At 41.0% G+C, this 26298-nt stretch overlaps 1 protein-coding gene across 1 annotated transcript; it reads left to right on the forward strand.

Moving 5' to 3' along the window:
* Window positions 1-3527: 3527 nt before the first annotated feature.
* On the forward strand, window positions 3528-24045 carry HSP90AB1 (heat shock protein 90 alpha family class B member 1). Its single transcript, XM_070734229.1, has 12 exons — window positions 3528-3751; window positions 5899-6045; window positions 8079-8285; window positions 10038-10197; window positions 13180-13313; window positions 14776-15096; window positions 17105-17270; window positions 19499-19689; window positions 20092-20239; window positions 21487-21755; window positions 21892-22225; window positions 23461-24045. The coding sequence occupies exons 2-12, from the start codon at window positions 5899-5901 to the stop codon at window positions 23568-23570; spliced, it is 2187 nt and encodes a 728-aa protein (XP_070590330.1). The 5' UTR covers window positions 3528-3751; the 3' UTR covers window positions 23571-24045.
* Window positions 24046-26298: the final 2253 nt, after the last annotated feature.

Genomic DNA, 26298 nt, shown 5'->3' on the forward strand with positions numbered 1-26298 from the left:
TGTACCTGACTGATTGACTGACTGACTGACTGACTGACTCAGTGTTTCCCAACCTTGGCAACTTGAAGATATTTTGACTTCAACTCCCAGAATTCCCCAGCCAGCGAATTGCTGACTGGAGAATTCTGGGAGTTGAAGTCCAGATATCTTCAAGTTGCCAAGGTTGGGAAACACTGGACTAACTAAATAAAATTCACCTAAGGATCAAAAGAGGAGGATGGATGAAGTTAGAGCTCCCTCTAGTGGCAATAACGAGATGTTCAGGTTCTCGTGCGAAGGGCGGGGGAGAAGGCGGGAAGGGAAAAAAAGCCGACCGTCGAAACCAAGCAAGGCGGGAGGACTTCGCGCAGAAACTCCGGTTTCATCACCAACCAGCCACCCAGTGTCTCCCTGCGCTAACGTGGGAAGGCTGTCCGAAAATAGTCCCCGCCGGCCTCCCCGCCCTGAAATCCTGCCAATCAAAGCCGTCGGAGCGATTCTCCCGGTGGGAACCGCTCCGTGGGAAAAGAGAGCTTTGCAAGAGTAATGCTTTGCGCGGGATCCAAAGGCAAGAAGGAGCGAACGACCCTTCAACCGCGCACAGCGAGATCTCTCGCCTCTCTCGGGATGTGGTCGGGGGCCAGGCGTTCAAATTAAAACGGCTGGAATTGAAGATTGACAGACAGACCCTTCCATCGCCTCTCGAGCTGTTATTCGTGCAAGCCCCATTTTAAGATCCCATTTTAACCTCCGCCATCACTGCAGATCATCACCACTAAGAGGAGACCATGAGAAAGCGCTGGATTTAAATGTCCCCGCCCATTCGCTTTCACTTAAGAGAGAAAGATCGGTGGGTCCCACAATACACACCACGATTATTATTATTTTTTTAAAAACCATTTAGATTACAAGTTCTGGGCTTTTGAAGTGATAGGATTTTCATATTTTAATATTCTTTCCCAACCATTTATTTGGGGGGGTTTGAAATATTTTTTTATAAATATAAAATATTTTATAAATATTTTAAATATATAAATGTTTTTTAAAAATATATATTTTATAAATATCAAAGCTGGTAGGCAGGTAAGAACAATATGTAATAGGTAAGACAGCTGTATAAAAACACTAATTTATTACTCATTTTAGAAACTTAAAGTACAGTATATCCATACAGTATATGTTTGTAATTGTGGGATCCTTGGTCTCTCTGAATTTGCTTTCTTGCAAACTGCATGACATCATTGAAGACAGATATTGTTTTTTTATTCAATTTTTATGCCACCCTTCTCCTTAGACTCAGGGTGGCTTACAACATGTTAGCAATAGCACTTTTTAACAGAGCCAGCATATTGCCCCCACAATCCGGGTCCTCATTTTACCCACCTCCGAAGGATGGAAGGCTGAGTCAACCTTGAGCCGGTGATGAGATTTGAACAGCTGACCTATAGATCTAGTCGGCTTCATTACCTAGATTAATAATGAAATATTGGCAAGCAAAAGTGCTAAAAACTTCACAATGCATCCCTGAGCTATAGATATTCTCTTTTATTGGGATTTTACTGCAAGTTATTGCTGAGCAGATCTCCATCATCTGCAAACCAGGAATATATTTCCTGCTAGTAGACAGGAAATTGGCCTATAATATAACATTGTTAGGAAGACATTTATTTCTTCCATGAATTGTTACAGCTGGAAACACTGGAGAAAAATTAGGGTTAAAAGTTATCAATCATAAAATTAGCTGAGGAACAGGGCTGATCTTCAGGTATAGCACATTTAATTTTTCTGGCCTGACTGCAGACAGGCTAAAGGCTATTGGAAGCTTGAAATGAAGGTGGCTGAGATTTTTTGGTCTGTTTTTGCTTGTGGGAATAGATTTAAGATGGTAGGTTGAAACAATGTAACTCAGGTCCCTTTATGGCCCATAACTGCTACTCTGATGTCAAAAATTAACTCAAAGGAGGTGGATTGAAATTTTTAAGGGTATTTATGCATCTACAAAGTTAAAAAAAACCATCTTTACCCTTAAAATTTCTAATAAACATAGGTTGGCTCAGAAGGTTTCAAACAGTATCACAAAATGCTCAATTCTGACATCCATGTTTCTAAGCCCTTAAGTTGCCAACCACTCCACTTAGCAACAAATAAACCTACAGATTCAGGGTTGGCTTCATAATTTCTTTTGCCTTAAATTATAACAAAGCTTCCATTTATAACTCTCCTTTAATTCAAATGTTTTAATACCAGGTGGATTTTACATATTATAGATCAGTAGTCACCAACCAGAAAATGCTGTTGGTCCGCAGAAAAAATATTTGTATTTTTATATTGCACTAAATACTATTTATCTTTTTAAAAAATATTAATGATTTATAGGATTTAAAATTATGAATTTATTGGTCCCTGAGGTTCAAAAGGTTGGTGACTCCTGTTATGTAATGGAATTGTCCATGAAATCATACTCTATCTTAAGAGACATTCTGTGGTATGTAAGGCATTTCAGAGGGGAAAAATGGAATAAAGGAAGAGTACAGTATAATTTCATTTTGGGGATGATTTTAAAATACTTGCACACTGCTCAAAAAAAATAATAAAAGGAACACTTAAACAACACAAATATAACTCCAAGTAAACCAAACTTCTATGATATCAAACTGTCCACTTAGGAAGCAACACTGATTGACAATCAATTTCACATGCTGTTTTGCACATTCAACTTTGTACAGAACAAAGTTTTCAATGAGAATATTTCATTCATTCAGATTTAGGATGTGTTATTTAAATGTTCCCTTTATTTTTTTTGAGCAGTATATACAGTATTGCAATTGCAATACTTGACAGGGTTTGCACAGGATACCAAAAGCTAGTTACTTACATTTCAGCTTAGTAATTTAGGTAAATCTAGTCCACAAAATCAGTTGTTTATTTACGTAAACTGAAACAAATGGGTTAAACACTGATAAGCAAGTGTGCTCTACAAACCTAGCTTTCTGTGAAAGCCTAGTTTTCAGAGAAAACATCCCCATGAATTAAATATTACTCTCAAATAAAAACATGTATTGCTAACCTATTAATCCAATCAAAGCAACTTGAAGGATAATTAAAATTAAGCCATTAATATGAGCTCTTATAAAAAGTAGAGATAGTATGTGACATGTATGGGAATTTTTTAAAGCTGTTTTGGTTGTTATTTGTGGGTTTAAAATTGTTTTATACTGTTTTTTATGGGGTTTGATATTGCATTTTATGTCTATTGGGCTGTGAGCTGCCCAGAGTCCTCTGGGAGTAGGGAGGTATATAAATCCAAATCAATCAAGATTACCTTTCATGAGGTAACATCCATCACCCATCCAAACAGGGAGAAAAATAAATTGAGATTTCATACTCGGATGCAAATTGAAGGCATGTTTTGTGAGCTTTTGGAAACATTAATTTTCAGGGTAGAAGATAACTAGGTGGATGCTAAAAAGAGATTAGAGCCCCTAACAATAAATTGCAATGATTTTTCCCCCATTATTAGATAAGAGGGGGTGTAATTTCAAAGCGGAGAAGAACAAAGGCCGCCCAAACAGCGACAGCCGCCATCAGAGGGTGCTGTGGATCTCGGCAGAGGCCCTTTTAAGGCGGACGGAGAAAAAGGCCCGAAGGATTGTGAGCTCAGCCTCTATAAAAGGCCGAGGGAAACGACGACAGTTCCTCTCCGAGCTGCGCCGCTCTCCCTGTCGGAAGGTCACGCCGTGCTCCAGGCTCGTCTCTCCCGCCGTCGATCAAAGTAAGCGGCCTCCTCCGCCCCTCAGAAATGGAAGCCTCGAATATTCTCTTCAGATTTCCACATGGGAACGGGGCCGTCTCCCCCCCTTCGCGGCCGCCTGTGGCGCAGTAAAAGACCGACGAAGAGGCCGGTTCCCCAGGGCCACGTGCTTCCCGGCGCCTTACCGACGCCCGGGGTCTGCGTTCCCGGGGGCCCGGCGGTGCTTTTAGGCCACCCGGGTGCCTCAAATTCGGGTTAATTCACAGCGTGCCCGCAGAGGGGGGGGGAGTGAGGCCTAGCCAGACGGGCAAAGCGCTATGGCAGTGCGCGCGCTGTGCCAGGCCTGCCCCCCCCCCCCCTCACGCCGCCGCCAGCCTGCCTGCCATGCTTGAGCGTCGAGCTTCGGATTGGCGTGTGAGCTCACATGCGCTTTACGATTATCCGCCTTCTGGCGAGCTGGGCGCAACCTTCGCCTTCCTCGAGTACACCGCACTTCTCGGCGTTGCAAAAAAACCCCCAAAACCTGTTTTCATTTCTATCTAGTTGTAAAATAGGTTGCCATCCAGCCTTAAATCGGAGATGACGCTCTAATGCCCACTTACATACAAATCTGCGAAGAGGGGCGGCATACAAATCTAAATAAATAAAATAAATAAATTGTGTGTGTGTGTGTATTTCGGGCATTAGAGCGCCATCTCCTAGTTAACGGAAGGTAGGTAGGTAGGTAGATAGATAGATAGATAGATTCTCTTCTCTCTACCACTTTCTCTTTCTATATGTATATATAGAGAGAAAGAGAAAGTGATAGAAGTTAGATATTCTATCATTTCTGAATGAATATATGTAGTATATATACTCTCCATATATATGTGTGTGTGTGTGTGTGTGTGTGTGTATATATATATATATATACACATATACACACACACACATATACATACATACATACATACATACATACATACATACATACATACATACATATATATATATATATATATATATATATATATGGAGAGAGAGCGTCTCACCTTCCAACCCTATCCTAATTTTTTTTTACCTGCAGTCTAACGGGATTGTTGCTGATTTTATTCAGATGGTGGAAATTTTAACAGGATTAAAATAGGAATCAAAAGAACAAAGAAAAAAAGCAGATGTGGATCTTCACATTGCAAAACGTGTTATGAGGCTTCATTTGGGAGCCTACATCTCTTTAAAACCGCAAAATAATCCTGGCTATAAATCCTCGTTTTGAGGGTGGGGGGAGTGGAATTTAGGATAAAGGAATCACAACGTGTTGGAAGTCAGTCAACCTAAATCTAGATTTAAGATGGATGGATGGAATGGAATGTGTGGATGACCTTGGAGAAAGAGTGGACGTGATGCTGCTAATTAGGAAACAATCGGACAAAAGAGGCAGGAAATAAAATATATTTTATAAAATAAAACTAGCAGTTTAATGACCAGAGAATGAAATTTAGGAATGAAGCAACTTAGAGGCAATTGTGAGTACATGTGGGCATGTGAAAGTACAAACTTTGAGTTTGTACTTTCAGACTGGCAGATTATATTCCTATGGCTTTACAATAAAGTAAAATTAGTTTATCTAATCCTGTTACCTGCCTGGTTTTACCTGGAAGGGCTGACATCTTTCTAGAACAATGGAACTTCAGATTTCTGATGTTCTGATTTAGTAAAGAAGTAACTGAGCTAAAAATGCAATATGCTGCTGTAACACTATGCTCATTACTAGAATAAATTTTCTAGGGACCTGGAGGAGATGAGAGAATAAGGAGGGTTATGTTTTATGCTGGAGAACACTGCTGCCATCTAGTAGTAGGATTACTTTTTTCATAAGTATAGAGGAGGAAGAAGGCATGTCATTTGCCCCCAGCTAAGCCACTCTCTCATTTTCACCAACGAGTCCGCGGAGAGGGGCGGCATACAAATCTAAATAATAAATAAATAAATAAATAAATAAACCTGCAGCTACTAAACTAGGGCTGAAATACAAGCCTATCAGTCTCAGCCCTCCACCTTAAAAGGCGGGCAATTCTCTTGCAAGGTAGTTGGCTGTTACAATACACAATATAAGATACAGCTTTGAGCATTTGGTAAAAAGGTATATGCCTATTACAAAAAGTGTCAACTCTTGAGTTGTTTTCCAGATGCCTGAAGAAATCCAGCATGGCGAAGAGGATGTGGAAACATTTGCCTTCCAGGCAGAGATCGCCCAGCTTATGTCCCTGATCATCAATACTTTCTACTCCAACAAGGAAATCTTTATGCGGGAGATAATTTCCAATGCCTCTGATGTGAGTATATAGACTTGGAGCTGGGGCAGAGGAAAAGCAAAAAGCGAGTGCAGGGAAATAGTTAATACTTGGAGTGGATTGAGTAAAACTAACATTTAAATTCAAATCTCCTTCTAGTCCTTTGCCCTGAAGTCTCAAGAGATAGGAGTTAAATATGGAAGAGACCAGATTGGGGGAAAAATGAGGAGTCATCTGGACAACATTATAATATGAAACCCAACTATAATAGCATGATAGGATGGTGTTCTGATGATTGAAATTAAAAACAGCTTTTAAAAAAAAGATCAGTGAATTTGATTAAAGAACATTACTTCAGATTTAAGGAGTAAATCTAGTTCTTGAAGGCACGGTCTATTTCAATACTATTGGTAAAAAAAAATGGCATTGATTAAAAAAATACATGTAAAAATGATGGCTTTGGTAAGGAGGGATGCAGAGGTCTAGCCTTCAGTTAGGCTTAGCTTAATGATCAAGCAAATGTTAGAAGGGAAAGTAGAATTCCCTATTGCTCCTCTGCCATAGGTTAGTAATTTTTATGAGTTCTTTTGCATGGCTGTTTCATATTCTTCTATCCTTTTTTTCTAAAACATAAGCAGACCCACATTTGTTTTTGCTTTGATAGTAATAGAAAAGAGAGTTAACAATAGGTACAAGAATTGCAAAAGTTACTTGTTGTGTTGCTTTTAATAACAGAGAATTGAGCCCTAATGTTCCATCCTTTGTAATATGAAGGCATAAGGAAACATGGTGGTTTTAGCGTAATAGGCCAATTGTATTGCTGAGTATCTGCCATGGGGCATGAAATCAAAGCTAAGATCACACAAACTGTCCATCTGTCTCTGTGTTCTGCTCCTATTAGTAGCTAACTCCCTGCTTGAGAATCCTACAAGATTCTTGGAACAAACTTCCAGCAGACGTGGTAGATAAATCCACAGTAACTGAATTTAAACATGCCTGGGATAAACATATATCCATCCTAAGATAAAATACAGAAAATAGTATAAGGGCAGACTAGATGGACCATGAGGTCTTTTTCTGCCGTCAGACTTCTATGTTTCTATGTTTCTATGACTTCTCAATTTTAGTCCTTCCTGATTATCTCAGGTTGTATAACTTCAGAATCAATGTCTCATCTGTCCTTTAAAAGTCTTTAATCCTGGAATGCCTCAAAAGCTTGCTATTGAATTGAAATGTTGACTACATTAAATGCAGGGAAAGCATTCTTAATAATCCTATTTTAATTAAAATATATTTTCATTATATCAATAATTTTACCTTGCCTGTAACCTTGCCTGTGGTTATTTGAACCCTACTATTTGATTTCCATCTTTCAGTCAAGCCAATTAGGGGCATGTTACCAAAGATTCCCCTCCCTTTTTCCAATCTTTGGTTTATAAGTAGCTGTGTTTCAGCTGCCCTCTCTGCCATGCTTCTGTAAATATGAACATGGCTTTACTGAGTGATAATTACTGGTGGATTCCTTTAAGCCAAGATCATTGTTCCATTTTATGGTGCACAGATTTCACAATTTCAAGTCCATGCATGTTTTTTTTGTTCAATGCCTACTGAGATCATCTAATTCATTGTACTGTATGAGAGGAGGTGAGGCATTTATCATGTCTGATTGTTTTTTATTCCAAAGCAAAATATCTCACTCAATTCTTCGATTAAATCATGAAGAATGTCAGCCTTACTTTCAAGAAAGCAACAATATGGTGTCCCCCTTTGTTTCTAGAACCCAATAAAGCAGAGCTAGATTATGATAAAATATTCAGTGACTAAGAATGAGCACCTTTGAAATCAAAGGGGTTGCCCTTCTGAATGGGAATTAAAATTATACTATTTTTCTCACTGGAAATTTTGTCTAGATTAAGTACATGAGTCCTTGGGTTGTTTGCAACAGACATACTTTAGAGTAGGTTTGGGGGGGGGTTCTTTTTAAGGTTTAAAACAGATCTTTTGTTTCCTGGATCCTTGAATAATGGTTGAAGCTTGACAGAATCCACAAAACTTACAATTTTAAACCCTTCTAGGCTTTGGACAAGATCCGCTATGAGAGTCTAACGGATCCCTCAAAGCTGGATAGTGGCAAGGAGTTGAAAATAGATATCACCCCCAATCCTCTTGACCGTACCCTTACACTGGTGGACACTGGCATTGGAATGACAAAGGCAGATCTTGTCAACAATCTGGGCACCATTGCCAAGTCTGGCACAAAAGCCTTCATGGAAGCATTGCAGGTAAGTGGTTTCAATCTGGGCTTTTGGTAATGCTTAGGGTCTTCATGTGGCTAGTTCTGACATCAGAGATCCCTCACAGTGTGATCAGTTTGTCATAAATACGTATATCCTCAAAATTGAGTGGTGCATGATCTAGACTCCTCCCGCTCCGAGGGTTGAGAGATCAATCCTAGCAACGACAGATGTTTCTCTAAGGCAGTGTTTCCCAACCGTGGCAACTTGAAGATATTTGGACTTCAACTCCCAGAATTCCCCAGCCAACAAATGCTGGCTAGGGAATTCTGGGAGTTGAAGTCCAAATATCTTCAAGTTGCCAAAGTTGGGAAACACTGCTCTAAGGCATAAATAGAAAATATCTGCTGCAAACTCTGCATAATTGCTTGGAAGGGCAGTAAATTCTCAGCTTCATTTAGTTGCCCTGATTCCACCCTGATAAAAAGGAATTAGAGTTTTAAAATTTATAATTTTTAGCAGGAAGAGAGAGATTGTGATCCCACTGTATAGAGCGTTGGTGGGATCACGTTTGGAATACTGTGTTCAGTTCTGGAGACCTCACCTAAAAAAAGATATTGATAAAATTAAACGAGTCCAAAGATGGGCTACAAAAATGGTGGAAGGCATAAAACGTATCAGGAAAGACTTAATGAACTCAATCTCTATAGTCTGGAGCATAGAAGGGAAAGGAGGGACATGATCGAAACATTTAAATATGTTAAAGGGTTAAATAAGGTTCAGGAGGGAAGTGTTTTTAATAGGAAAGTGAGCACAAGAACAAGGGGGCACAATCTGAGGTTAGTTGGGGGAAAGATCAGAAGCAACGTGAGAAAATATTATTCTACTGAAAGAGTAGTAGATCCTTGGAACAAACTTCAGCAGATGTGGTCGGTAAATCCACAGTAACTGAATTTAAACATGCGTGGGATAAACATACCGATCCTAAGATAAAATACAAGAAATAGTATAAGGGCAGACTAGATGGACCATGAGGTCTTTTTCTGCCATCAATCTTCTATGTTTCTATAACTTCAAACTTGGTGATCACCTGAATTCCTTTGGCGATGGATGTCTCTTCTGTAGATAGAAACTGACTGTGTAGAAGGACATTTGCTGAAAGAGACAAAATTGTCTTGATGAGAATTGTCAGAGCTTCATGTCTATATAGTAGAGGCCAAACTAGCAGGAGCATCAAAATAGGAGTTCTGATTAAATAACCAAAAAAGTGAATAAGCTAATTCACCTTAAGCAAAACAACATAGTGGACATGATTGATTATACTGGAAAGGGATTCTTGGAACCCTTTGACTGTCTGAGATACTGCTTGTCTTGTTTGTGTACTTTAAAACCTCACCAAGGCATTTCCAGGAAACTCGCTTTAAAAATAAATAAGGCATGACCTAAGGGTCTAGTGGTGGCATGGATTCTGTGAAATAGTTATAGGGGTATCAGATACCCAGGGTCATCTATGTGAAGAAGGTGGCTAAGCAAATTGAGTAAATAAAATCGAAACCAAACTTTACAGGATGGGGAATTCTATGTCCAAGATGTGCTTTCTATGTACATAAGATGTAGTCGGGGTTATAACCCATTTTTATTTGGCAATGCTAAATGTAGCATAAGGTGTAGCTGAGGCTGAATTCCCTATGGACAAAACATGCTTTTGCAGCTACGTCAAAACCTGTGTTTGCAATCTGGTACGGTAGATACTGTAAGTGACTGTTGCCTGTTATACATGCTGCATCCCTTGTTTTTTAGGCTGGCGCAGACATCTCCATGATTGGGCAGTTTGGTGTGGGATTTTACTCTGCTTACCTTGTGGCCGAGAAGGTCGTGGTCATCACCAAGCACAATGATGATGAGCAATATGCTTGGGAATCATCTGCAGGAGGCTCCTTCACTGTTCGGATTGATCATGGTACATAGTGATTTGTGCTTTTGGAAAACATTTGCCCCCTAAAGAGGGATGGGAGAGGAGGGAGGAGGTTTTTAGTTTAGGACAGCCTGTTCATTACTTGCTGCACCATTCATCCTGAATGGTACTAAGGAACAGTGATGGAGTGATCAACATTAGATGGTGGAATATCTTTAATATTTTTAAAAAAGGATTGGTCTACATTTTTATTGTCCTTAAGACAAACTTAATGCATAAAATGCATATTCAGGATTCCGCATTATTACTAGATTAAAATGGGTACTGATGGCAACTGAAACCACAGCTTTTTCCTCTGTTTTTTTGGCTATGATGCAGATACATAATGCCTTCCTTGTTAGCATTGTGGGGCATGCCTCTAACTGAAATTTTCATATGCCACCAGAAATTACATTTCATTGAATACCTTTACTCTTTTTTTTTTCTTTTTCATTTCCATTGTTATTTTTTTTTTAGTATAAGACGTACCTTTCCCCCCAAAAAAGAGGGTGGAAATGTTGATGCTCCTGGGCAGGGATGGGTTCCTACTTACCTTGCTGCCAGTTTGCTTCCTCCAATGCTGTGTGCATGCGCTTTGCGCACCCATGCCTAGTGCCAAAAATTTTTTTTTGGGGGGGGGGGGTGTCTGAAAACAAGATGGATGGCAACCGCATGAACAAGATGGATGGCAACTGCATGAACAGTGCTGGAAATACAGCATGCTCAGAAGAATTTTTTTTTTAAACCGGTGGGGGTGCCCATGGTCCAGCATTGACCCAACTAGGTTGGTGATGTCATTGTGATGTCACCAGCAGGTCACTATGGCTTTGGGCAAACCAGGAGGAACCCACCCTCGAAAAAATGTGATACTTTTTTGGCAGCAGCATTTTTCCCCTCTAGGCAACATTGCGCTTTTCAGGAGGATTTCTTTTAAAATACAGACTATATTTCTAGAAAGTTATACTTCGCAGTGTGTATATTTGGCGGGAGGGGAATCTTTGGAGCAAATAATAATGTTGGCTTTTGCTAGAAACGCTCCCATTTTTAATTTCTGACCTGGATTGCTTACCATATTTTTCAGAGTATAAGATGCACCTTTTGTCCTCCTAAATAATGGAAAAAAAATCATTTAGTGCGTCGTATACACGGAATACAGCCATGTTTGCTTTCCTGAAGCCCTGCCCCCGCATCCCATTTTTGTGAAAAATGGGCCTGTTTTTCACAAAAGTGAGATGGACAGAGGGTCTGGGAAATCTGCAGAGACCTCCTGGGTGCTGGGGGATGACAAAAATGCCCCCATTTTGGGGGGAAAGGTGCTGTTTTTTGCCCTTATTTTTTGTAAAAATTGGGTGGGCAAAAGGTCTCAGAAGCCTGCAGAGAGTTCCTAGGGGAAGGCAAAAATGGCCCAATTTTTGTGAAAAACCATTTTTCACAAAACTGGGGACATTTTTGCCATCTACTGGCGCCCAGGAATTCTCTGCAGGCTCCACAGACCTTATGCCCACCCCAAGAAAACAAGCTCCGGATAAGACGGAGTGGCTGTGGGTTTTGCCTCCCAAGGACAACTCCATCTGTCCGTCCATTACCCTGGGGGGGGAATTATTGACCCCCTCAGAGAGGGTCCGCAACTTGGGCGTCCTCCTCGATCCACAGCTCACATTAGAACAACATCTCGCAGCTGTGGCGAGGGGGACGTTTGCCCAGGTTCGCCTGGTGCACCAGTTGCGGCCCTATCTGGACCGGGACTCACTGCTCACAGTCACTCATGCCCTCATCACCTCGAGGTTCGACTACTGTAATGCTCTCTACATGGGGCTACCTTTGAAAAGTGTTCGGAAACTCCAGATCGTGCAGAATGCAGCTGCGAGAGCAGTCATGGGCTTACCCAGGTATGCCCATGTTTCACCATCACTCCGCAGTCTGCACTGGCTGCCGATCAGTTTCCGGTCACAATTCAAAGTGTTGGTTATGACCTTTAAAGCCCTTCATGGCACTGGACCAGAATATCTCCGAGACCGCCTCCTGCCGCACGAATCCCAGCGACCAATTAGGTCCCACAGAGTGGGCCTTCTCCGGGTCCCGTCAACTAAGCAATGTCGGTTGGCGGGCCCCAGGGGAAGAGCCTTCTCTGTGGCGGCACCGGCCCTCTGGAACCAACTCCCCCCGGAGATTAGAACTGCCCCTACTCTTCCTGCCTTCCGCAAACTTCTTAAAACCCACCTTTGCCGTCAGGCATGGGGGAATTGAAACATCCCCCCCCCTGGGCACGTTGAATTTATATATGGTATGCTTGTGTGTGAATCTGTTAGTTTGTGGGGTTTTTTAAATCTTTAAAATTTTAAATTGTTGATTACTTATGATTTGTCTTTTACATGTTGTGAGCCGCCCCGAGTCTTCGGAGAGGGGCGGCATACAAATCCAAGTAATAAATAAATAAATAAATAAATTTTTGTAAAATAAATGACCAAAAAAGGCCCATTTTTTGCAAAAATTGGTGTGTTTTTGCCTTCTAATTACCCCATCTAGCATGGCTGGAGGAGGAATTCTGGAGTTGAAGTCCATAGTCTTAAAGCTGTCATGTTTGAAGAGCCCTCGGTCTTCAAACCTGGCAAGTTTAAGACTTGTGGACTTCAACTCCCATTCCTGAGATAGCATGACTGGAAGAGGAATTCTGGAGTTGAAGTCCACAAGTCTTAAAGCTGTCCAGCTTGAAGTTTGTAAAAGGTGTACATGGTTGTAAAAAGTATACATGTTTTTAAAAGGAATTCTGCTACACTGGCATTTTATTAAGTAATATACTATTACACCATTTGGTTCAGAATATTTTTTTCCTTGTTTCTCATCTCTAAAATCTAGGTGCGTCTTATATTCCGGTGCGTCTTATACTCCTAAAAATATAGTAGTTTAGATTCAAGAGTAAGTAGCACAGGCTTCAAAACTCAATGCAGCATCTGACCCTGGTAAAATGGCTCCCTTTGCCTGTTCTAGGTGAACCAATTGGCCGAGGCACGAAAGTGATCTTGTACCTAAAGGATGATCAGACAGAATATCTGGAGGAGCGCCGTATCAAGGAAGTTGTGAAGAAGCACTCACAGTTCATCGGATACCCCATCACTCTCTACGTATGTATTGGCGAGCAACAGGTCTGATAATAAATATCCCTGCTGCTTTTAGCTCTTTACTACAGCCGATTTCACATTCCCTGCTTCTGGGGAAGTACTTTCTGAACAATCCCAAGGCTGAGAATCTCTCTCTTTTTTCCCCCCTGGTAGCATTGGGTTTCACCACATTCCTAAAATATGTTTTGAAAGTAAGTCAGTGCAAGTATAAAATTGATTAATCTTAGGGAGGATGATTAGAATGGTAAAAGGTCTTCCAACCATGTTTTTTGAAAAATGGTTGAAGAGTTTTGCCTGGAGAAAAAGAGAAACGAAGGAAAGAAATAATGGTCTTTAGATATCTGAAGGACTAGCACACAGAGCAAGCAGATTTAGACACTCTTTTTCTAAAAAACAGAAGTGGAAACAATGAGTGAGAATTGGAGAGATATGGCCAACTGTCACAAACCTGATGAAGTCAAAACTATGGCATAAACACAGTGATGTCATCATGCATATGTTGTCATGCTACATCTCACACATACTGTTCCAGAGCATCTTGCATGATCTTGTGAGGTGGACTTATTCTGCCTGTAATGAAGACTTTTATTATAATTAATACACCTGAGTCCTCCAGGATTGGGCGGCATAGAAGTCTAAATAAATAAATAAATAGTTATAACTAATAACACCATAAAAGCACCTTTGGGACAACCATGACCTGGATGAATCAGAATCCCCATAGGCACCATAATTATATCAGGTGGTCCTCTACTTAACGACCACAATTAAACCCAAATTTGTTCAGTGAGTTTGCTCCATTTTATGACGTCTCACCCGATTTGTTAAGTGAATCACTGTGGTTCTTAAATTAGTAACAGGGTTAAGTAAATCTGGTTTCCTCATAGATTTTGCTTGTCAAAATATCACAAAAGGTTCATCATATGACCTTGGGATAGAGCAACAGAGGTAAATATGAGTCAGTTGTCAAGCATCCGAATGTAAACCACGTGACCACAGGGATGCTGCCACGGCCAATAAGTGGTCATAAGTCACTTTTTTTCGGTGCTGTTCTAATTTTGTACAGTCACTAAATGAACTGCCACAAGTCGAGGACTGTCTGCATGTTACCCATTCCCAATTGTTATAAAAGGCTATAATAGAAATGTATTAAGAAATCTGCTTGGCAGATACAAAAGGGTAAAAGGGATGCTACTTCATGAAGTTACAGACTGGGGGTTAACTAACGCTCAAGTGCTCAGAAGCATTGCTTTGTTTTCTTTTGAATCCAAAGTTGGACTCTCTCTCGCACACACACAGGCACTTTAAAGCAGGCAGCATAAAGTTCTCAAAGATCTCTTAGAAAACAAGCTTGGAGCTCCTAAGGAAGGGACTAGTCTCATTTCCTTGATGCGAAGGATGCTGTACCTGCCCCTCCCTTATTTTATCTGGCAGCCCTTAGTAACGCCTTCCCTTGCCTTTGTAGCTGGAAAAGGAGCGGGACAAGGAGATCAGCGACGACGAGGCAGAGGAGGAAGAGGAGAAGAAAGCCGAGAAGGAGGAAGAAGAAGCCTCTAAAGATGAAGAGAAGCCCAAGATTGAGGATGTGGGTTCGGATGAGGAGGAGGAGGAAAGCGGCAAGAGCAAAAAGAAGACCAAGAAGATCAAAGAGAAGTACATTGACCAGGAGGAGCTGAACAAGACTAAGCCCATCTGGACCCGCAACCCTGATGATATCACCCAGGAGGAGTACGGCGAGTTCTACAAGAGCCTCACTAATGACTGGGAAGACCACTTGGCGGTTAAGGTGAGTGGCAACGAGAGAGGGGAACTGGATGGGCTTCTTTAAAACTGACCATGCTCAATGTTACTGTTTACACCTGCCTGGTAGAGAGCCCTGAATCTTGACACCGCTGCTTTGCTTGTTCACTCCCCCCCCCCCATTAACTCCGCTCTCACCGATACCCAACTTTCAACTTCTCTTTTCTTCCATCTGCTTTCTCTGACTGTTGCAGCAGAGAATATTTCAAGGGGTTCCTTAACCACTAAGTGTCCCATGATGAGAGTTTTAAAGGCAGCTCCCCCTCCAAGGGAAAAACCTTGGTGTCCCCCACCCCCGGTTATTACATCAGCAGTAAATAATAGGACCCTGCCTCAAGCTTAGGTGAATGGAAATAACGGGAACTGTACATAACGGGCCCTCGTGTCAGTTTTTCCATACTGTGATATTTAGCATAGTGCTTCAAGTCAGGAGGTGTGGGTGGAGGAGAGAAAGGGACTTCCTCTTTTACTTACTTTGCCCTGTTAAAGTCAAATTTAGAAGATAATATTGAAAATGAGGTCTGTCTCTGGTGATTCTTTTCATCATTTGAACAAGATGCCGTCCTTTTTTGACCTTCAAGAGGAGTTGGGCATTTTCTGTTGGTGCACAAGGGAATTTTTTTTTCTGACATTTTCTGTAATTTTTTTTTTTCTTATTTCGGGAAGTTTTTGCCACAAATATCTTTCCAGCTTTAGGGCAAAGGTAAAAATGTAACAGCTGAAGTAATTTCTCACTTTGCACATTTAATGACTGGCTTGAGAGAGCTATATGTTGTTTTCCATTTAGCTTTGGGTAATTCAAACTCTGCATTCTTTTAAAACCTTACATGATGCAGGACCTACATATCTTGGGATCATTTTCTCCCCCGGTTTCTGCCAAGATCTGGAGAGAGCACCCTTCAACTCTCTTCATATTGGCATAATTGGGGAGGGGTGGACATGCTGTTTCTGGTGGTGCCCCTCTCTTTTGGAGGAGTGCACAGCCTGAGGTTAAGTCAGTAGCAACCTTTCGGGCACCTAAGAAAAAGAGCTGGCTGTTTGAGAAAGCCTTTGGGAAATGGTGGTGGTAATTGTCATAATTGCATTGCCTCTAGAGTGTTAATGGATAGGACGGTTTGCTGATGTTTGTGGTAATGAGTTTTGCTGCATTTCCTTTGTTCTTTGTTTTGTTTTTATGTTATTAGCAAGCCACTTAAAAACATTTTTGGAACAGAGAAGCAAATACATTGCAGAAAGGGAAGAACAAAATGTGTTTAATGGCTGTTATGGTTGGCTTGCATCCGGCTCCTTTGATCACGGGCTTTGAGGAGAATGAACGGGGTCCATCTGGGTATCATAGGCCAGTGTCTTTATCAGAGGAATCGGAAAGTGAGCCTGAGGGAGAGTTAGAGCCTGGGAACCCTCCAGAGGCTGCAGACCCCCCCCCCAGCTGTGCTAATGTTGGAGTCAGATGAGAAGGGGGATATTGTGGATCCAATATTGGACGCTAGAGTAAGAAGAATGCGAGGGAGACAAGAATATCTCCAGCAATGTAGATCTAGGCATTGAATACTTCTATGCACAGCTTGTCATCACAGATAGTATAAAAGGGGAAGATGATGGGAAATCTTGGTGCAGAACTTCAACGTTCTTATGTGGTGAGAGAGAACTAGCAGCCGAAGAGTCTCTCTCTTAAATCCTCCTGCAATCCTAGTTTTGGAAGGCATTTGTGAGTACCTGGCAACACCGAGAATTAATGACTTGAATTTATGACTTTCTTTTGGACGTCCACTTCTAAGTGGATGTTAGTCAATTGCAAATTAGTAAGGGGCTCACAGGCTTGCTAGAAACATAGAAACATAGAACATTGACGGCAGAAAAAGACCTCATGGTCCATCTAGTCTGCCCTTAAACCATTTCCTGTATTTTATCTTAGGGTGGATATATGTTAATCCCAGGCATGTTTAAATTCAGTTACTGTGGATTTACCAACTTGTTCTTCTCAATCTTCCCAGCATTTCTCTGTGGAGGGGCAGTTAGAGTTCCGGGCGCTCCTCTTTATCCCCCGTCGGGCCCCATTTGATCTTTTTGAGAACAAGAAGAAAAAGAACAACATCAAACTCTACGTCAGGAGGGTCTTTATCATGGACAGCTGTGATGAACTCATCCCAGAATATCTGAGTAAGTCCTGCAGCCTTCCTGCATTTTTTTCCCCCCAGCTAGAATGACAAGTGGCTTAATTGGCTTTTGGATGACTAATCTGCATTTACAATCACTCTGCTCCCACGACATGCTTCATTCAGTCACCCGCTAATCCACTCAGAACTGGTTTTGGCAACAGACAATGGCAGTAATCAGTCATCAAAGCCACCATTTTGGGAATACATAGAGTCCTCGGCTTACGACAACAATAGAGCTCAAAATTTCGGTTGCTGTTCTGTCGAGCTCTCTGGCAGAATCCTCCTGAAAAGTCAGATACAAATTTCAGACACACACACGTTTGAAAATTCAAAACAGTGTTCTTTATAAAAAAAAATTCACTTAAACTAAACCCTCTTTTTCTATAGCAAAGAGCCCTCGTCTCCAAACAAACTGGTAATTGGTACAAGTCCCTTATCAGTTCTGAGATACTTAGCTTGCAGTGTGAGGCAATTCACAGTCCTTCTTCTTTCACAAAGTGAAACACCCTTTGCTCTGCTTTAGTTTCAAAGCGGGGGGAAAGCAACACACCAAGTTCGAAGTCAGCAAGACAGGCACCAAACACAATGATCAGATAATCCTCCACAATGGCCAAACTCACACGCTGATCTTTATAGCAGCCTCACTAATTACCAAAGCCCCATCCAATCACAGGTGGCCTCATTTTCTTTGATAATAATCTCTCAGTTGTTGTTGCCTATGCATCGCTCTCCACATGCGTGGCTGTATCATTAACTCTTGTTCTGAATCCAAGGAGGAGAGAGATAATTGATCTCCTGAGCTGTCTGCCACACTCTCCTCCTCCCTGTCACTCATGTCTTCTTGGTCAGAGGAGCCTTCATCAACAGATTCCACCGGGAGCAAAACCAGCCTGCAGCATGTGGATGTCTCCCCCACATCCACAGTCCTTGGGGCAGGAGCTGGGCCAGAGCTAACCACAACAGTTGCTAAGTGAGACAGTGGCTAAGTGACTTTTGCCCCATTTTACATCCTTTCTTGGCCCGGTTGTTAAGTGAATCACTGCAATTGTTAAGTAAAGTTAAGTAAGTAAATCTGACTTCTCCATTGACATTGCTTGTCAGAAGGTTGTAAACGTTGATCACATGACCCTTGAGATGCTAGAATCATCATAAATATTGAACCAGTTGCAAAGTCTCTGATTTTTGACCAAGTGGCTGTGGGGGTGCTTACAAAAGCTGTAAGGGTGAAAAAAATTCATGTCACTTTTTTCAGTGGCGGTGTAACTTTCAGCAGTCACTAAATGAACTATTGTAAGTTGAAGGCTACCTGTACACAGGTACTACCTTTTCCAGGTGAGACTTATTGGCACTGTGCTGCTTCCCTTCTTCATCAGCCATGGAAGCAGCAGAAAGTGCTGTAGGCAAGTCCAGTGTTAGGGGATTGTGCCCTGACAATGAGCTGTCCAAGAGCAATAAGATTTATATACCGCTTCACAGTGCTTTGCAGCCCTCTCTAAGCAGTTTACAGGGAGTAAGCGTATTGCCCCCAACAATCTGGGTCCTCATTTTACTGACCTTGGAAGGATGGAAGGCTGAGTCAGCCTTGAGTCTACTGAGATTCCATCTGCCAAACGGCTGGCAGCCGGTGATCAGCAGAAGTAGGTTGCACTCTAACCACTGCACCGCTGAGGCTCTAATAGGAACCTTTGCTTTTTTGGGCCATTCTTAAATTCTTCACTTGGTTGGAGAACTTGATCGGAAAACTGGTCTTTGGATCGCGTTGAGATATTTGCCCTATTGTGGCTCTTTGGGGCTTTGGTTAGCTTCCCCCAGTGTGAGTTACCCTGGGTCAGTTAATCCCTTTTTTGCAGTTCAATTCAATTCAATTTATTAGATTTGTATGCCGCCCCTCTCTGAAGACTCGGGGCGGCTCACAACAATAATAACAACAATAATAAAAACAATAAATCCAAGTGGAACACAGTAAGTCTCTATAGCACATCATTGTTGGATGGGAAAGAGCTCTTCACTTCAGTCCATTAAATCAATCAGACATGAAATATGAATAAATTGCCCTTTAGAAGAAGGGACAATAAAATATGCAAGGTATTTATGCATTCTCCTTCATCCTCCAATCACTGTAGGAATTTTAAAAGTGCTCAGTCTATTCTTATCCAGATTACATCACTGCCGCAGCTGTTTCCCCCCCTCCCCCCTCCCTGATTTTGTTTATTTCTCTTAAAACCACAGACTTTATCCGAGGTGTAGTGGATTCTGAAGATCTGCCCTTGAACATCTCTCGTGAAATGCTACAGCAAAGCAAGATTCTCAAAGTGATCCGCAAGAATATTGTCAAGAAATGTCTGGAACTTTTTGCAGAGTTGGCTGAAGACAAAGAGAACTATAAAAAATTCTACGAGGCCTTTTCCAAAAATCTGAAGGTGAGAGTTCTGCCCCATCGATTTGTTAGCACAATTCAAAATATTTTTTTTTTAGTTTGTTTCCTAACTCAACTAGTTATTGAATTATGCTGATGGTGACACACACAGAACTAAACTAGGTAGGTATATCAGTTTTTAGAAATATCCCTTTGTTTCTTACATAAAGTCCACGAGAAGGGTGGCCTTATAAATCTAAATAATAATAATAATAATATAAATAAATAAATAAATAAAAAGAAAAGGATTTATAGTCATCTCCAGTTACCGTTTTTTGTTCATTTCCATACTTAATTTTGATATGTAGGGTATCAGGATTTGTCTTTTTAGTTTAGATTGCCCTGTTGCAATGGGGTAGAGAGTCTGCATAAATCCTGATGTATAAAACTTATTCACTTTCATCAGCTGGGGATCCATGAAGATTCTGCGAACAGGAAACGTCTCTCAGAGCTCTTGCGCTATCACACTTCTCATTCTGGAGAGGAGATGAACTCTCTGACAGAGTATGTATCCCGAATGAAGGAGAACCAGAAAAATATTTATTACATCACAGGTGAGTGACAATTCATTGACCCTGATAGAACAACATATCACATGGCAGGAAGACTGCTTGCCCTGAACAGCCATCTTCTTATTCTTGACCTTAGCTTTCAAGACTTGCATTGAATTTTCTAGGTTCTTTGGAAGCCTGCATTACCATCGGTACTGAAATATTGCCTTCCCTAGCTCTTATGAAGTAGCATGGGAAGGCTGGGCTCATTGTCTAAACTGTAGCATTGCAGAGACCTGACCTGAAAATCTCTCAGCAGATTTAAGTGTTTTAAGGAAGTAGGCTTTTGAGAAGGGCTTGTGAATATCTGTATTTTTATCCTCTTACAAATTCTGTATGTCATATTCAAATTTCAAAACCTCCTTTTTCAATGCATTCTTAAAAATAGTGATTCACTACCAGACTCTCCTTAGTGTTATGTAACACATGCAAATTAAAATATGCAAAATTAATTCACATAATGGAAAATAAAATGTGCATTTCAAAATCCTAGGGTTTTCTGCAGTTGGTTTACTCTACGCTGAAATACTGGCTTCATACAAGTCCAACAGTGGATATAAAACTGGTTCCCCCCCCCCCCCCCCCGGTATATTGCTTAAAATTACAGATTAATTTATTTATTTATTTATTTGATTTTTATGCCGCCTTCTCCTTAGACTCAGGGCGGCTTACAACATGTCAGCATTAGCACTTTTTAACAGAGCCAGCATATTGCCCCCACAAACCGGGTCCTCATTTTACTCACCTCGGAAGGATGGAAGGCTGAGTCAACCTTGAGCCAGTGATGAGATTTGAACCGCTGACCTACAGATCTACAGTCAGCTTCAGTGGCTTGCAGTATAGCACTCTACCCGCTGCGCCACCCCGGCTCATCTATACCTTTTAAACTTCTACAGCATCCAGTTTTATTATGAATTATTGGTTCTATGGACATTTCAAGTAAATATTAAAATAGTAAATAGAAAAGTAAATGAAGTAAGGAAAAGTAGCATTGCTTTCTGTTACCACCAGCTTCGGACATCATAAAAGAGCTGGAATGCCCCCTTGCCTGATACTAGTAGGATAGGAGCAATTGATTAGAATACAAAAGGATTTGAGGGTTTTAATAACCAGCACATTGAGAGAACCAGTACATTTACAACATACCCTTTTATAGAAGCTAATATCTAAAAAGGAATTGTGCTGTGATATTATTGGAGGTCCAAGTGTATAATTGGAGATTTACCACTTCCACCTTTCTGGCACTGCAGGAGAGAGCAAAGAACAAGTGGCCAATTCTGCCTTTGTGGAACGTGTGAGAAAGCGTGGTTTTGAGGTGATATACATGACGGAGCCCATTGATGAGTATAGTGTTCAACAACTGAAGGAGTTTGACGGGAAGACATTAGTATCAGTCACCAAGGAAGGCCTGGAACTGCCAGAAGATGAAGATGAAAAGAAAAAGATGGAAGAGAACAAATCTAAATTTGAGAATCTTTGCAAATTAATGAAGGAAATACTGGAAAAGAAGGTTGAAAAGGTGAGATTGTCGTGTTATTGTTGCCCTTTATGGTTGTTGGGAGCATTGATGTCATTATGGTTGTTGAGAGCCTACCTGTGCTCCCATCGTACAGTGTTGAAATGCCATGACTTAACAATTTGGCTTATCTTTCTAGGTGACAGTTTCAAACCGGCTAGTCTCTTCCCCCTGTTGTATTGTCACCAGCACCTATGGCTGGACAGCCAACATGGAACGTATCATGAAGGCCCAGGCTTTACGAGACAACTCTACCATGGGCTACATGATGGCCAAGAAGCACCTGGAGATAAATCCCGATCACCCCATTGTAGAGACTTTGCGTCAAAAGGCTGAAGCAGACAAAAATGACAAGGCTGTCAAGGATCTAGTGGTACTTCTCTTTGAGACAGCATTACTTTCTTCAGGTTTCTCCTTGGAGGATCCACAGACCCACTCCAATCGAATCTATAGAATGATCAAGCTGGGATTAGGTGAGTTGCTAAAATCTCCTCAGGAATTTGATACTTTTATTATCTAAAGAGGGAGAACTTGCCTAGTGACTTTCACAATATTAGTGTTTTGCCCTGATGTTTTCACCTCAGAATAGTGGATATTTGGCAAAATAAATAGTGGATATTTGGCAAAATAAATAGTGGATATTTGGCAAAATAAATAGTGGATATTTGGCAAAATAAATAGTGGATATTTGGCTTCAGTGAAAGCATACCCTTTTGATTTGGTTAACAGTATTCCTGGAAATCTTCCCATAAATTTGTATTAACCTTTTAACAAGAAGAAATGTATCCTGAGAAGGTAAAGTAAACTACATGGGGTGGTCCACATAACACTGCAGTCTTTCCTATTGGCTGGCTATGGGTAAAGACACGAAGCACTGCCTGGAATCAGATACCAAACTCTGAATCACTCAAAAAATATTTGTAGCCCTGATGCAAACTAGCAGTTTGAAAGATTGGATCTTCACATAACCAGTAAGTGTGAGCGCCCTGCCTCAGATTCGTTACACATGCATACACATTGCTGTACATTCATAAAACACTTAACTACAATATTCAGTTGTAGAATATTCAATACAATTTGGTAGCGTAAACTCTGGTGCATAAATGTGGTTTGCTCACATCTCTAACATTTAAGTTATAACCTTAATTCATAGTGAGCTTTGGAGTTTTTGGTATACAGTGTTCCCTCGATTTCCGTGGGGGATACGTTCCAAGATCGCCCGTGAAAGTCGAATTTCCGCGAAGCAGAGATGCGGAAGTAAAAACACCATTTTTGGCTATGGACAGTATCACAAGCCTTCCCTTAACACTTTAAACCCCTAAATTACCATTTCCCATTCCCTTAACAACCATTTACTCACCATTATTACTGGTACTCACCATTGAATAAGACACTTAGTGATCCTGATATTTATAAACATAATTATTTATTAACAATAATTATTTTTTTGTTATTTGCAAAAATTATTAGTTTGGCGATGACATATGACGTCATTGGGTGGGAAAAACCGTGGTATAGGAAAAAAACCGCAAAGTATTTTTTAATTAATATTTTTTGAAAAACCGTGGTATAGGCTATTCACGAAGTTCGAACCCGCAAAAATCGAGGGAACACTGTATTTGCATACCTTTAGCAATACTAAGGGCATGGATGTGTAGTGCTATTTCTCAATGGACACGGCCTAAAATACTCAATGCTTTTCTCCTAGGAATTGATGAAGAAGAAGTTGCTGTTGAAGAATCCACTTCTGCTGTATCTGAAGAGATCCCTCCTCTGGAAGGAGACGAGGATGCGTCACGCATGGAGGAAGTAGATTAAAGAGGAGGAGCTGATCTTCTCCCTTTCCTGCCTCCCTCTTTCCCTGTGCCATCACCTTGCTCAGGAACCCTGGCAGTACTAACTGCACCCTCAAGATGGTCTCTGTGTCTTTTATAAATGGTAAATAATGTGGCAGGTAGCCTTCCACATTTATTTGGTCTGTCTGCTTGTTCAAAAAATGCTGCTGTAGGGGAAAAGGGTCAGTCCAATCGTTTGAAGGGTTTTTGCTCCCCCTGTCCATGAAGATTTTGTTCTAGTTTTAGCTTGACCACCAAACATCCATCCCACTATAGCTGAAGTGAACACCCAGAGAATGTCCTTCCCACTAATATAGCAGTGAGACTCCCCCCTCCCGCTCCCAATCTCTCACTGCTGCCTGTTGTCTTGAGAAAGCAGGGACTTCAATCTTGTTCACTGTGTTTCGTTTTGTTCTACTGGAATAGTAAAATAAAGAAAAATATGGTTTACAATGAAATGGGGCTGTTGATTTCATTATGGTCCGTCGCACAGTCAGCCAGATGTTTTGACTGGATTTAGCACTGTTATCAAGGAATTTAGAAAGGGCAGATGCTGTTTGATGGTATTGAAAGGTATTGCTGCAAGATGTAAACTGTTCCAAATAAAGATGCCTTTTGCAGCTGATGGATGGATCGATTTGCTAGTGATGATGGTGATCATGTGGTGCTGCAGACGCTTTGTGATTTCACCCAAGTAATTTATTTATTTTATTTATTAGAGTTGAAAGGGACCTTGCAGGTCATCAAGTCCAACCCCCTGCTCAAGCAGGAAACCCTACTCCACCCTAACCAGATGGCAGTCCAATCTCCTCTTGAATATGTCGAGAGTTGGGGCGTTCACAACCTCCACTGGCAGACCGTTCCATTGATTGATCGCTTTGACCGTCAGGAAGTTCTTCCTTATTTCCAGGTTGAATCTCTCGTTGGTCAGCTTCTATCCGTTGTTCCTCGTCTGGCCCACTGGTGCCCTGGAAAATAGCGTGACCCCCCTCTGTAGCAACCCCTTAAGTCCCTTTATACTGCTATCATGTCGTCGTACCCCGGACCCTTCTTTTCACTAATCTATTACTACAGTAAGACCTCACCTATCGCTGGTGTTACGTTCCAGACCCGGCCGCGATAGGTGAAATCCGTGATGGGGAATTTATCGACTGATAGTACTTATTTAAGTATTTATATTGTAACTGTTTGGTAAATTTTCATTGTTTTAAGTGTTTATAAACCCTTCCCACACAGTATTTATTTTAGATACAGTATTTAAATACAGTATTTACAATTTTAGATATATTTTTTTTAAAAAAACTGCCGATCGAGTTCGGCGGGCTGTTTAAATCTGCCGATCGACTTCCTCAGAAACCCGCGAACCAGCGAAGATCCGCAAATGATTTTTCTCATTAATATTTATTGAAAACCCGCAATGAAGTGAAGCTGCAGTAGGTGAAGCGCGGTATAGCGAGGGACTACTGTATTGGTAATAGTAAACAATAGCACTCCTTGCTTTCTTTTGCCACAGTCCGGCTAGTTCTATTTGCAGGTGTTTCTTATGATTGTCTCCAGTTCTTTCTCATCTATTTTGCTGTCTCCAGGTCAGTGTTCGCTATTACCACTCCACTGTCCACTATCAAATACTTTTCTTTCCTTATTAACAGTTGTTACATCTTGGATATTATGTGGCAGATGCTTGTATCTGCATGGATTTTAAAACCACAATACCCTGTAATTTCTTCATTTTCTCTTTCATCGTCCCACCAGTTCTTCCTTGCAGGAAAATTGTATTTCTGCGGAGAGGGGCGGCATACAAATCTATATAATAAATAAATAAATAAATAAATTTCTTGCAGACATTCCAATGCACCAATTTTGCTGCTTTGGCGTATCGTCATTTATAGCCAGTTTGTGTGATTTTCTTGCAGCAGCTCACTAGGTGGTGCACTATTTCTTCAGCTTCGTTGTGGAGGTAGCGTTGGTGTCTTCTTAATTCTGGCACTTCATGCATTTGTGCTTAAGGCTTGGTTTTATGAAGCCACGCTTAGCCCGTTTCTTCATCATAACCACTTTTAGCCATTACCTGGTCTTGTTATTTGGTTTGCCTGCTATTTTTTTTAAATAAAATGGCCATGTAATACTTTACCTTGCCATGCATCTTTTACTATTCTTCATTTGATCTTTCTTCTAATCTAGTTTGGTCTCTTTGGTATTTAGTCAGCCTTCATGGTGTACTAGCTTCAATACATCTTTTTCGGTGTTCTTCAAATTTTCTTCCAATGTACTCCTTTTCCCCCCTAACAATCTGGTGTACTTGCAACATTCCATGGCCAACTATTTTCCTTGGCAAGTAATCTAACATCACTGCATGGATGAAGGGCATAATTTATTGACATTATTTTTCCTGTCTTCCTATTTTAGTTCTGCTTTTATCCAGTCTATTACTTCAGCTTTTTTTCTAATGACTAGAATTGTCCAGGTAATAATTGCCTTAATGGTATTTCCTCCACTGAGTTTGAACTTGATTTCGTGATGAATTCACATGTAACTTTCTTGACGTCAATACATGCTGTTTGTCAGCTTGAAGAATGCCCAGGTATTAATGTAGTATAGCAGCTGATACCAACCCACATCCTTTTCCATGGAAAATATTCCAGATAGCTGTTTAGCCTCCTGAGATCCCATCCTGCATGTTCTCGCAAGGCTTTCTTGCTTCAGGGGAGTAA

This window comes from Erythrolamprus reginae, chromosome 1, assembly GCF_031021105.1.
Source record: "Erythrolamprus reginae isolate rEryReg1 chromosome 1, rEryReg1.hap1, whole genome shotgun sequence".
Classification (NCBI taxonomy): Eukaryota; Metazoa; Chordata; class Lepidosauria; order Squamata; family Dipsadidae; genus Erythrolamprus; species Erythrolamprus reginae.